The 13,903-nt window shown below is 47.3% G+C and overlaps 1 protein-coding gene across 9 annotated transcripts in view; it reads right to left on the bottom strand.

Moving 5' to 3' along the window:
- The window catches only part of TUFT1 (tuftelin 1), a 28,576-nt gene extending 15,713 nt beyond the window's left edge, over positions 1-12,863 (bottom strand). For 5 of the 9 annotated variants that reach the window (XM_014528662.1, XM_014528664.1, XM_014528665.1 and 2 more), the window contains exons 1-3: positions 12,692-12,863; positions 1,373-1,447; positions 882-983 (exon numbers count right to left, since the gene is read on the bottom strand). In XM_014528662.1, coding sequence (XP_014384148.1) covers positions 882-983; positions 1,373-1,447; positions 12,692-12,787 — 273 coding nt within the window. In that variant the 5' untranslated portion in view covers positions 12,788-12,863. Of the gene's footprint in view, positions 1-881; positions 984-1,372; positions 1,448-2,814; positions 2,840-12,691 lie in introns of all 9 variants that reach the window. The other 4 variants (XM_014528668.1, XM_005880613.2, XM_014528669.1 and 1 more) reach the window with 4 other exon arrangements.
- Positions 12,864-13,903: the final 1,040 nt, after the last annotated feature.

The following is a 13,903-nucleotide window of genomic DNA, read 5'->3' as shown; positions in this document are numbered from 1 at the left end:
TTGCTCAGCTCTGTGAATATATTAAAAACCACTGAACACTTTAAGTTGATTTATGATATGTGAACTGTATCTCAAAAAGCTGTTTTGCCGAAACCGGTTTGGCTCAGTGGATAGAGCGTCGGCCTGCGGACTGAGGGGTCCCGGGTTCGATTCCGGTCAAGGGCATGTACCTGGATTGCGGGCACATCCCCAGTGGGAGATGTGCAGGAGGCAGCTGATCGATGTTTCTCTCTCATCGATGTTTCTAACTCTCTATCTCTCTCCCTTCCTCTCTGTAAAAAATCAATAAAATATATTTTAAAAAAAAATTTAAAAAAAGCTGTTTTATAAAAAGGAATCAAAGTCCTGGCCAGAGTGGCTCAGTTGGAGCATCGTCCTGTACACGGAAAGATGGCGGGTTCGATTCCTGGTCAGGGCACATACCCCGGTTGCAGGCTAGATTCCCAGTTGGGGCATGTTTGGGAGGCAACCAATCAATGTTTCTCTCTCACATCAATGCTCTCTCTCTCTCTCTCTCTCAATTTTTAAAAACTTTTTTTAAATAAATAAAAAGAAATCACAAAAATTGTTTTAATTTTTAAAACTAAGTTCCATAAACACACCTCCCACTTGTCTCCATAACCTCGACATCTAAACACGGTCAGTGGACAGACACCAAAGAAGGTCATCCCACCCACCCCATGTCCGGGGCCAGGCTGCATCAAAGTCACTACAGACTGACTGTTCTCCTGGTGTTAATTAAGGTTTTTCCAGGAGATGATCAGGAACTAGCGTCACAGGTCCGGCTCTTCCTAGTCAAACCAGAAGTTCCCTTTGGCAAAGTCAGCCACTGCTGCCTCTCACATGCAGTGGGAGAAAGAATGGAGGGTGAATTAGCTTACCTTAATGATCTCCTCATGTCCATCGTTGGACTCCACCAGTTCTGAGGCCAGAGAATGACTGGGTGAGTGGCCAGACACCATGGCATAGGTCTTCCTGCCCGCCTGAGAGAGAGAGAGAGAGAGAGAGAGAGAGGGGGCTCAGACACCATATGGGAAGCCCAGAACTTCTGCACCTTGACCAATGCAGACAACTTGCTCCTCCAAAGACTTGAAGAGTTAGTCTGACTTTCCCCTCCAAACATTCACTTCAGAACCTCTACCAGAAGCCACACAGCAGCAAGAACACCAGGCGGAGAAAATTAGTAGAAATTGCAGGTTAGTTTCCATTTTAGGGGTGTCTCCCCATCCTCCAAAGCAGCGCCGCGCTGAGGTCAGCTGGGTGTGCCGGAAAGGAAATGCTCCCAGGCAGCAGCAGCGGTGGCTCCAGGCAGCACTGGAATGAGGGGTCAGCGGCAAGGGAGGAGGCCTCACCCCACCAGAGACCTCCATACCTTCTGGGCTATGTGTTCAAGTTCATCTCCTGTCAGTTCACTCTGGAGAGTCAGTCTGAGAATGTCCACGCTGCCCTAATAATGACAATCACAGCAACATAACCTTTATCTTCGGTGTACGACCGGCCCAGGTGCACTTTTGCCAGCCCTGTGGGGTGGGCCTTATTATCGCCATTTCACAGACAAGAAAAGCTGAGGTCTGGAGAGGTGACACATCAGCTTGCCCAAGATCAGGTCACTTCAGTGTGGCAGGCTGCCTCCGGGACTTCTGACAGTACTCTTTACCCCGCACCAGAGACCACACAGCACGCTGCTCCAGGCAGCTCCAGAGGGGCCACGCTGGTCCTCAGATTACAAGAAGCACATGGCATGCACTCCCTTTTCCCCTGAAGAGGGCATCCCTGGATCGGTCATCCCCAATCCAGATTTTCTGCACCCGACAGCCAACCAAGAAGTTATTGATATATTTTACAAGACCAGGATATCTCTCCTGAATCAAACTATAGGAAGGTATCTGAATCCAAACTCCTGTTTCTATGAGCCACACAGAAATTATCCAAATGAAAGAAGGCAAGACAATGGGTATTTATCTAGAGATCAGCCTCATTTCGATGGAAGAAGCAGATTCCTTCCTGTACACCAAATATACCATGGCTGTGTAAGACGTTAAGATTGGGGAAAACTGGGTGAAAAACATACAAGAGTTCCCTGTACTATCTTTGTCATTTTTCTGTAAATATAAAATGATTCCAAATTAAAAGTATTTTTAAAAAGAGAGAAAGGGGTGGGGGAGGGAAGGAGAGAAAGAGGGAGAGAGTGCCCAACAGAAAAATGGGCAAAACAATTTAATAAACACATCACATAGGAGGATATCCAAATGGTCAATAAACATGAAAAAAGGATTCACCCTCATTAGTCATCATCATCGTCAAAGAACCAGAACCACAGATAATAGTACAAATTACCCATAAGAATGAAAACAGAAAAACCCAAATGGTGGGGGATTTGGAATAACTGAAACTCTCATACACTGGCAGTGGGATTGCTCACTGTCACGATCACTTTGGAAAATCTACCAAAGATGAACATAGGCATGCCCTATAACATGGCAATTCCACACCTAGTTATCCTCCCAGCAGAAATGTCGGCATATGTTCCCCATAAAAACATATACTAGTATCTTCATAACAGCATTTTAATAGCCCAAAACTAGAAATTACCCTAATAGTCATCAAGAGTAGAATGGATGATTTTGACATAGCCATACAATGGAACATTGTACAAGAAAAAGAATGAAATACTGTACATGCAACATGGATAAACCTCACAGTAATGTTAACCAAAAGAATCCAGACACCACCAAAGTATACTATGTGATTTCAATAAAAAGTATAAAAACAAGCAAAATTAATATATGCTTTAGAAGTCAGGATAATAGTTACCTTCAGGGTGGAGAGTAGTTAATGCCTATAAAGGGACAAGAGGGAACACTTCTGTAGTTGCTGGTAATGACTTGTTTCTTATCTGGGTGCTGGTTAGAGGAGTGTGTCCAGTTTGTGAAAATTGCTTGACTGTACATTTATGACATATGCACTTTCATGGATGGATGTTATTGTTAAATAGAACGCTTAAAAAACAAGCAAACAAAAATGAAATACTCCTTACTGTGGCATTAAAGTCACCTCATGATGGGGCCTATCACTGTCTATACCCTACACTCTAACTTTCCCAAACTTCCCTAATCCAGTTGTAGAAAGGCGTCCAATCCAAAGCTCTCCTTCTCTTGGTCAGTCTTCTAACGCAGCACACGCTCCCACCTCCCCAGAGGTGCAGGCATTGTTTTCTCCTCCTGGGTCACCCTCCCTTCTCTCGCCTCCCTGAAACATTCCCACTCAGCCTCCATAGCTTAGCCTGGTATCCTTTCTCTGAAGGTCCTACCCCAGCACTCCTCAGTCAGGGCCTGCTCCCTGCACACTACACATCCCACGCTGTTCACACTGACCCACCTCATTCCTTCGTTAACTACGTATCCAATCATCTCCCCCAGTAAAATCCTAAGCTCCTTGACAACAAGGAGAGCTTATTTTTAGCACAATGCCTGGCTAGAGTCTACTTGAAAAATGTGTTCCAGGTGAGAAAGTCAGAGTGCTCAGCTCAGAGAAGTGGTATAAAATACTGGGGAAAGCAGGCACTAAGAGGAGGGGGGAGTAAAGGGGAGAAATGAGCAAGGGCTAAGAAAGGCAACTCCGAGAAGAAATAAAAGTGACTAATGGATATGTATAAGATGCTCCACCTTACTAGTAATCAAGAAACTGCAAGTCAAAACACCAGTGCTACCAACTTACAGATTTAGGAAGTATCAAAGTAAGGCATGTAGAAGTATGCTCACAGCAGCATTGCTGGCAATGGCAGAACACTGGAAGCAACCCAGATGGTCCACTGATAAGCAAATGCATGAATCAACTCTGGTGTATTAGTACAAAGAAATTCAGCTGTGGAAATAAATGAACTACAGCTACCTCTGTCGACATGAATGAATTTCAAAATTAATTTTAAGTGAAAAAGTGAGCTATAGAATATAAATGAGCAACAAAAATGTATTTGTGCAGCACGCCTATCCTATATAATAAAAGGGTAATATGCTAATTAGACTGGACGTCCTTCCAGATGAAGCCAGGGCTCCGAGCGAGCGCTGAGGCAGAGGCTGCAGCGGCATCAGAGCCCCTTGCAGGAATTTCGTGCATCCGGCCTCTAGTAATTAAATATATAGAAAAAGAGAGGAGGGACAGTTCCATACTTGGAGTCAGGTGAGGTCTGAGTCCAACTGACAGCTATTCATCCTTTAGCAAATCACTTTCTTTCTCTGGGCCTCAGTTTCCTATCTGCAAAATGGGAATGATAATACCTACCCTGCCTTTAGGCAGGTCGGGACATGTGTAGACACAGTGTGAAAGTGCTTGACAAACCATAAATCACAGCCTTACTTTCCCAAGGAGCTCTGGAAAGACTACAAGGGAGGGGGGAGGGAGGGGGAGGTGAGAGCGAGGCAAGCTGTCTAAATGGAGCCAGGGAATAAATCTAGGGTTCTCTCTGGCACCTCATCCTCCAAAATCAGAGAACCCAGTCAGCAAGGTCACAGACCTCACCGCACAACCCCAACCCAGAGTCCAGGAGGGAAAACCCGGCCCCTCTGTGCTTGGTGCCCCTGGTTGTTTTCTGGAGCTAGAGTGACCTCAGGGCTTTTAGTGCGCTCTGCTCCGGGGACTTTAGGAATGCCCCCAAGTGTCCAGCAGGGTGGTCCCCACTGGGGATTCTCTGAAGGGCAGGATACAAAGTGGAGCATTCTTCTCCAGGGGAAAAAGGAACAGAGCTAATCACAAGGTAAGCAGCCTCTAACCTCATAAACAGTCTTGGGGAGAGGCCCAGCCAGCACCTTCAAATTACAGGCGGCCTCTCACTCTGTTCAAACACATCTCCAGCTGTGACTCACTCCTCAGAGCGGGGAGGGAGGGAGGGGGTAAACACATAGCTGAGGGGTTAGAGATCTAGACGCTGGGCGATAAACAGGGAGGCCCCAGAGGTTCTCACATCTCAGGCTCATGTGAACAGGGAAAGATCTATGGGGAAAATCTAGGTTTCCCCCAACCCCACTCCCCAGGCTTCTAGGGGGGCCATGCGGACTGAGGGGTGGGTGAGGGTCAAGGGTCTTTCTAAGAGGAAATAAGGGAAGTGTAGACTGCCCCTGAGCTGGAAATCAGCGTCCTTAATTCACCTTCACCCTGTAACCCGCTACTCCACTGTGTTGTCCCTCAATCATCCCTTCTTCCACCCAAATGTATGTGGTCTCTCAAATTACTGCAGTAACAGTCACCTCAGTTGTCCCGCTCTGAGAAATGGGAATACCTAGCCTCTTAAAACACTGGCTCCCAAGAGGCAGGGTGAGGAAAGCCCCCCTAAAATCAAAGAAGAGGGCCAGATAGCGAGTTGGGGGCCTATCCCCTCTCTGCTGAGACTTCCAGCCCACTCAGCCTGCAGGTGGCAGGTGTCCTTGGTCCTGCCTTCTGCAGAGCCCTCTGGGCCAGACATGGCCCTTTATTGAGTCTGACACAAAGAATCATTCCCACTCCTCCCCACAGACCAGCCAACAAAGCAGGTGTTTGCTTTCTGTCTGGCTACCTGCCCAATACCATGGGCTGGAAAACCTCTATTCAGAGGCCTAACGGGGTGCCTGGGAGGTGGAATGAGAAAAAGGGACTTAGGATGGGGCAGCCCATCTCATCGCCTGGAGCCCTGGCACAGGAAAAGCTGGGGCCTAGCAGGGAGAGTGCACACATAGAGGAGGGTGGGCTCCCAAGCTCTCAGCTCTGAAGGACACACCCTTTTGCTGATCCGGTCTCTCTCCAGGAAACCTGCCTACATGCCCAGCCAATGTAGGTGAAGGGGTGGTCCCTCAGTGCCCCCTCCCCTCAAAGGGCTGGCACCAGTGACCCTGCCCGCTTTAGTCTCTGACTACCTTGTTTGTGATTTTTTTCCCTTTTGTGACCCCCATTTCCTTTTTCTTCCTTCATCTCCCCATTCCAATCCTACCCTGTATTCTCCTCTTCCTGTCCCTGCTGTGGCCACGCTTAAATCTGGGCCACGAGCCTCCCTGGCACATACCCATTTCTCCAACTAAACCTCCCCACCCCAGGAAACAAAGGTATTTCACAAGACTCTGTATAACCCAAAGAGGCATATACCAGAATTGCCAGCAGCAGGGAAGCTCGTCCCACCTGCTCCGAGCACACGTGCCTGGAACCGAAACCATCTGGGCGCACACACACCCACCCTGGAGAAATATGGGCCAACGTTGGTGCCAAATGCGTGGTGGTTGAGTAAGCCTCCTCTTCCAGATCCTCTGGCAGAGGATTCCCCAAATTCCTGGTTGACCTGGACACCTCAGCTGTAATGCTCCTGAAAGTTAAGACTCTGGCAATGAATGAAGGAGATGAAATGGTGTGAGGAGGAATTTATGGCTTGAGCTTGGGGCAGGTGTCATCATGAGTGGAAGGAAGAGCCAGTCACCAAACTTGAAAGGTGCCTCTGCCCAGGAGTTTCTTCCCCACCCAGATGTCACACAGCCAGGGCTTCCATCATTTTAGAATTCATTCATTCATTTGGAGTAAGCATCAATGACTCCCAATGAATCCTACTTTAAAATGCAAATATTCTGACCCAGCAATTCCACTCCTAGGTATTTCTTTCCAAGAGAAATGAAAACAAAGGTCAACACAAAAATGTGTCAACAAATGTTTATGGCAGTATATATACAGGCAGTCCTTGGGTTATGCCGTACATCGTTTCGTGATTACGTTGCCATCTCCCATTTACAGTATTTATTAAAAAAAAAAAGTTCCATCATTTCGACGTATGTACATATGTGCTTTGTTTTTTATTATTTATTTACCACAAGTAAAGGTGAGGAATTATCTTTCTTTTAAATTTCTTTTACTGTTTCACTTCATTACTGCTGTGTATGTGCTCCATGTGAGTGACGTAGGTGCTTATGTAGGTGGGTTCCGACTTACAACAAAAATCACGTTAAGTCACGCTGTAGGAACAGATCTCCGACATAACCTGAGGACCTACTGTGTGTGTGCATATATATATATATTTTAGAGGCCCAGTGCACAAAATTTGTGCACGGGTAGGGTCCCTACGCCTGGCCGGCTATCAGGGCCTATCAGGGCCTTCTGACTGCCAGCCAGGGCCTCTCTTCCCTGGCTGCCGGCCAGGGCCTACCTTCATTCCGTGCCGCCCCCTGGTGGTCAGCGTACATCATAGCGAGCGATCGGTCTCCATTCAAACTCCCGCGAGGACAATTTACATATTAGGCTTTCTTATTTTTTTTCCCTTAAAATATATATATTTTATTGATTTTTTTTTTTACAGAGAGGAAGGGAGAGGGATAGAGAGTTAGAAACATCGATGAGAGAGAAACATCGATCAGCTGCCTCCTGCACACCTCCTACTGGGGATGTGCCCGCAGCCAAGGTACATGCCCTTGACTGGAATCGAACCTGGGACCCTTCAGTCCACAGGCCAACGTTCTATCCACTGAGCCAAACCGGTTAGGGCAGGCTTTTTTATATATATAGATTTTTTTTTAAAGAGTGGAGCTCAACCAGCCAGAGTTGCTTAGTGGTTGAACACTGACCCATGAAGCAAGAGGTCACAGCACCATTTCCAGTCAGGGCACATGTCGGGTTGCAGGCTTGATCCCCAGTAGGGGGCGTGAAGCCAATAAAAGTTCCTCTCTCATCATTGTTTCTACCTCTCTATCCCCCTCCCTTCCCCTCTCTCTAAAACAATCAATAAAAACATTTTTAAAAAAAGAAAAGAATGGGGCTCAGGAAAGACTTGGTATTAGACAAATTCAGCTTTCTGAGGTCCTAAAGGAATGACACCTCTTCCAGGGTAAAGACAAAGGTGCAGCAGATGAAAAAAATTCCAAATTCACCAGGGCATCGAGAGAACCTCTCTGACCAAGACTAATCAAGATACAAAACGAGAGAGGATGAAAAACGTGCACATATCTAAGGAAGGGTAACACTGATAGATTATTTAAAGGGAATCACCTGATCAAAGAGCCCATCACGGGACACCAGCTGCCTTGCCCATGGAGAAGGAAAGGGGCCCAGAGGGGGATGCCAAAATGTGAACCTTGACCATCACTCTGTCTAAGCCAGTCCAGGCTGAGCTGGGACTAGCAAAGGTCACTCAGGTCTTCACCCCGGGTCTACCTACAGGCCCCTTCTTATCTTCAGGTGTCTCCTTCCTCCACTGGCAGAGAAATGGGAAAAGGAATAAATAAGAACAAACATAATGAGAAGGAGCAAACACTGACATACCAGACAGCTCCTCTATGCCTTTCCGGCTTAGACTAGACTGTTGTGCCTCTCCAAAGTAGCAAATGGAAAATAAAGCTAATATCTGAGCATGTACCATGTGCCAGGCACTGTGGCTTCCTATGCATTACCTTATTTAATCCTTACAACCTTACGAGAAGGGTGCAATTATTATCCCTGTTTTACAGATGAGGAAAATGAGACTGGAGAGATTAAGTAATTTACCGAAGTGATCTTGAGCAAAATAAATACTGAACCCCTGGTAGCCCACTAGGGCAGACTCCCAAAAGCAGGCTCTTAACCAAATGCTATTAACAGAAATCACAAAAATCATAGTTTAGCCAAAAACTGTGATGTAATTACATTAAGAGAATGGGAGAAGAAAAAGAGAGGGTGTAAGGGGTGGGAGTATAAACTTTCCTGTAATTCCCACAGCAGGTAATCAATAGATGTCTAAAACTAACAGACCAAAAAGCATCACTATAAACATATTATTTAGAAACATGGGGTAAACACCAGACAAAAGAGTTAAACGAGTTGAAAGTGGCTACTTCCATGGAGAGGACGACTTGAGGCAGGGAACTAGTTGCTATTTTTCTTTTTGTTGTTAATCCTCACTCCAAGGATATTTTTTTCCATTGTTTTTTTTTAGTGGGAGGGAGAGGGAGAGAGGGAAAGACGGAGAGAGGGAGAGAAAGAGAAAGGGAGAGAAGGAGAGAGAAACATCGATGTAAGAGAGACATGTGGACTGGGACTGGTGCGTGCCCTTGACCAGGAATCGAACCTGTGATCCCTTTGGTTGGCAGTCCTATGAGCCAAACCACTGAGCCAAACCAGCCAGGGCCTTGCTATTTTCTTTTAAAAGCCTTTTGCTATTATTAGATCTTTTAAAAATCATGCATATTTTTTCCTTTGAAAAAAGATTTTATTTTTTTTTAAGATTTTTTTAAAATTGATTTTTAGCGAGAGGGTAAGGGAGAGGGAAAGAGAGAAACATCAGCTGCCTCCTGCATGCCCCTTGGGGGGATCAAGCTGGCAACCTGGGCATGTGCCCTGGCCAGGAGGGACTCGAACCACAACCTTTGGTTGCATGGGATGACGTCCAACCAGGGCTGAAAAATTATTTTAAAAGAAAAAGAAAGAAAATCAGAGATATGCCAACCATAGTCTAATGCAGTGAACACTTGCTGCTTTTGCCACACAACTTCCATCTTCCACTGGTAGAAGCACTTGGGTTTTGCTTTGGAGAATCTCCCTCCTGCCAATCAAGGATGGGCCTGTCATCAAGGAACCCCCTGCCCTAGCCAAGAAGGTCATGGGGCCAATGGCATCCTCTTCCTGGAATCTTGAGCAGAATGGCAAAAATACCTAAAACAGCTGGAACCAATCCACCTAGTAGTAACCCCTCCATTACTTCCTTCCACCTGCATAGGCCCCGGACTCCCTTGGTTCAGACTTTTTAAGCTTCCCCTTATATTTTTTGAGCTACCCCTTTTCTTCTAATAAATCCCTTTCCTGCTTAAGTTAGGTGGAGTCACTCTGTTGCTTATAACCAAAGAAACTTAATGGGAATATCTAATGTTTGAAGTTGATTGTGTTTTTATTTGCCAGTGTAACTTACTACAGTTGTTTACAAACTTTTGACCTAAAAAATACATTTTACATCACAATCCAATACACACATACACAATATGTATACATATATATAACTGAAACAAAAGTTTTGCCAAAAATGTCTATCCTAACACTCTGAGAGTGTTCCTTCTATTTCCTTTTTTAAAACTATTTTTTTTTAGAGCAGTTTTAAGGTTTCAAACAAAATCAATGGGAAGGTACAAAGATTTCCCACATACCTCCTGCCCCCATACACACATAGACCTCCCTATTATCAACATCATTCACTAGAATGGTACTTTTTATTTTTTTTAAACCAAGGATGAACCTACATTGACACATCATAACCAACCAAAGTTGATATTTCACCTTAGGGTTCACTTTAATGAAGTGGATGGTGTTATGGATTCTATAGGTTTGGACAAAAGTATAAGGATATATATCCATCATTATATCATACAGAGTATTTTCACTGCCCTAAAAAATCATCTGTGCTCTAACCATTAATCACCCCCTCACACACACATACCTCCCCCCAAAAAAACTCCTGGAAACTACTGATCATTTTTATTGTCTCCATAGTTTTGTCTTTGCCATAATGTCATATAATTGGAATCTATTTCTTTTCTAATACTGGTTCTAACCCACTAAGTTGATTTCAGACCTACTAACAGTTATGATCTGCAGTTTGAAACACACTGGCTCCTTATATCAGCTGCTTCTACCTCCAACAATTAAAAACAGCCCAGAAAGCATATGAGCCATATTTCCATGCCCATGTGTGGCACACTAAGGCACACAGCCTGGTTGGTGGGAAACTGCCAAGAGAGTCCCAGGGTCCTGACTCTCACCAGGACACACCAATTGGTTAAACTGTCTACACTGCTGACATCAGAAGAAACATCTGTTCATTTACTTACTCATGTGCTCGTGCACTGAACACTCACTCAATGGTGTGCATATATGACAGTTCCTGGGGACTGTTCAGAGCCATAAATTCTATCTGCAGGCTCGCTCAGAGGAGAGGAATCCAGGACGAAGCCTGTGCCATGATGGAGTGAATGTTTATCACCCCCTCCTCCTGCTTAAGAGCTCAGGAATGTCTCCAAGATCAGATCTAGGCAATGATTATTTCATTCCCAGCTTTGAAATAAATAACTCTCAACTCCAACCTAGAAAGAAGGAATAAAAGTGATTTTCTGTCTCCCCTTGTTCTAGAGGTCTCTGGTTAGCTTCAAACTGTGGTTAGAATTCCTTGTTCATGATTTTCCTACCAACTTTCTGCCCTACTGGACAAGCAGCAAAACATCAAGAGATGGAAGAGGGTGTCAGTTCATTCTCAACACTGCCAATGCCTTAGTCTTAAGACCTTTCTGGATCTATTCTAGAGCAAGCAGAGCGAAGCACAAACACCCCTCCCCTTTATTTTCCTCATACCCATGGTGCTGCCTCAACCATACCAAAACAGTGAGCAGGAGCATGGTGTAGGACTTGGAGCTGAGACACAATAGGAAATGGATTTTTTTCCCATCTCTGCAGCACCCCATAGCTGGGGTGTGGCAGGCTACAGAGACTAGGGATGGGGGGGTAGGGGTGGGGGACAGACTGGGGTTCAGCAGCAGCAAGATCTGTTTTGTAAGGTGGCAGAAACGGAGAGGGACTGTGAACAGCGATCATCTCTACCCTAACTTGAAATGAGCAATTATTCCGTAAATATTCTTTGAAGAAGAGCCAATCCGGGTGCAGCTGGGTTAGCTACCTCAGGGGCTTGCTGAGACAGGAAGAGGGGAAGGGAATCAGATCCAGAGTGCAGGGTGGGGGGAGGGAGGGATACAAACTCCCCATCAGGTTGGCTCCCATTTCACTCTCACCCACAATAGCTTGGAAATCGGTGAAATAGTACACACCTATTCCGGATTAAGTTCCCCAGCAGAGCCTAGAAACCCTCAGCCACAAGTTACCTGCCTCTGCCTCTCGGAGGGGAAAAACCATATGGTCAGCTGGGGCAGGGAGAGGCCAGGGAGCCAGGGAGTGAGGGGAGCAGGGCGGATCGGTTAGCCTTGGAGAACTCCCTTCTCTCCCCCACCCTCAGTCCGTGCAGAAACCCTCGCGTGAGCCCCTTCCCTTCCCTTCTCACCCCAGGTTCCGGCATCTTCTCGCCCTTAGGCTGGGATGCTGGAGAAGGAAGCAAAACCAATAAACCGCCCCAGGAAGCTATCGGTTGGCCGATAGGGGGAAGGGAGCAGGAGAGCTGCAAGGGGGAAGAAGAAATCCTAGCAGAGAAGTGACCCCCAGGCGGACAGTGCTATCCCTGCTAGCGAGAGCGTTCCCGGCCTATCTCGGCGAACCTGGAATCCTACGTGACCACCCTCCAGTCTAAGCCCCAGAATTTCACTCTCTACCCTTGGTTACTGATCACCCAAAGCACCGAAAAGTTCTTGGAAGGGCCGCTGAAGCCACTAGGATCCACAGAAAAGCCTAACCCAAGCCCAAAAGAGCACAGGGGTCTCGTCCCTGGATCTCATTCTCCTACAACCCGATCTACCGCCGACAGGACGCCTGAGTAGCGCGCACGGGAGACCCGCGCCGAGTCACGGGCAGGAGCCGCAGTGTCCTCCCCAAGGGCAGGACCTCCCGGAGTCCTCGAGCCTCAGAAGAATCTCCATCCCGCGACTTCCCAAGAATCGCCCTGCCCGCCGCGGGGCGGGAGAAAAGAGAAACGCGGCCAGGAGCTGACCGAGCACCGAGCGCGGCACCAGGTGATGTCAGCGAACTCGCCGCGGGGCGCGAGAGCGGCGGAATTGGAAGCCAAATGTACCCGAGCTGAGGAGACGGTGAGGCCTCTTTTTCTTACCGCGGTCTGCTCCTCCGGGTGCACGTCCACCAGGGAACACCAGCCCCGCGTCCCGTTCATCTTCTCCCGGCGGGGGGCGCCGCACCCAGCCTACAGCACTGCGGGTCGGCTCCTACTGGGCGGGCGCGCGCGGAACCGCCCCCTTGTATAGGCGCGTCGGGGGCGGGGCCTGGCGACAGGACACGCCCCGAAGGCGTCGTTCGCCAACGAGTGGGCGAAAGAGTGAGGTGGGCGTGGCTTAGAGGTTTCAGGGCACGCCCATCTGCGTTAGCTCTGACTGACGTTAAAGGTGGGGTTTGGGCGCTACCAGGAGCTATTTAACTCGTTTTGTCTAACACGTGTGGTTGTGCCTCAACCATTCTTCCTTAGTTTTGCTGTCTCCTCCTTTCAACTCGAAGATCAGTGTTGGTAAGAGAGAATCACCCTGCCTGCCCCGAGACAATGAATTTTTAAAAAGCTTCCAGACATTCTCCTCTCTCTACTTATAGGCCAGCCTGTAGGCTTTGTGAAGCTGAGCAAATTTCCTCCACCATAGAAATGCAAGCATCAAGGGCCAGCTCATTGAGACTGGCCTAAGCCAGTCTGGCAGGTGCCCTTCCCTGGCAGGACGCCCAGGCCAAAGTCAAAGCCAGCTTGGCTCTGGGTGGGGCTTGTTTTGCAGAAGCTATTATACCAAAGCTGCCCTTATATGGTTGGGAGAGGTGGGACGTGTCCTTAAAAGGAATTTGTATTCTTAAGAAAGGATGAGCCTCAATTTCTCCAGTGGCATTTGCTCCCCAAGCCCAGGTTAGCATCTTAAGGGTCTGAAAGAGAACATGGCCAAGCAAGACCCTGGAGCCTCTTCCCAGCCCAGTTGCTCTCTGCAGGTGGCTGCTCCACTGGGCTATGGTCCACATGGAAGTAGGCAGGAGAAGGTCTGACCCACTCTTGACTGGGCAGTGCTTGGTGAACAGCTAGCTCCCTCTTCAAGGCAATACAAGGACAGGTTCCCATGCCAGGTAGGAATGGATGTCGGTCTTTGTACCTGGAAGGTGAATGCTGGGGATATCCCTATGCCCCAAGGGAATAAAACCCAGTTCTGTGTCTCCTCAAACCCTTCAAAGAAGGCATGTACTGGTCTTGCTATTCCCAGGAGCTTGTTTAGGAGAAAATGGAGGTGCTATAAACACCCAGTTC

The sequence above is a fragment of the Myotis brandtii genome, unplaced genomic scaffold (genome assembly GCF_000412655.1).
Source record: "Myotis brandtii unplaced genomic scaffold, ASM41265v1 scaffold643, whole genome shotgun sequence".
Lineage (NCBI taxonomy): Eukaryota > Metazoa > Chordata > Mammalia > Chiroptera > Vespertilionidae > Myotis > Myotis brandtii.
The sequence above is the reverse complement of the archived record's forward strand: the minus strand, read 5'-3'. Positions and strand labels throughout refer to the sequence as shown.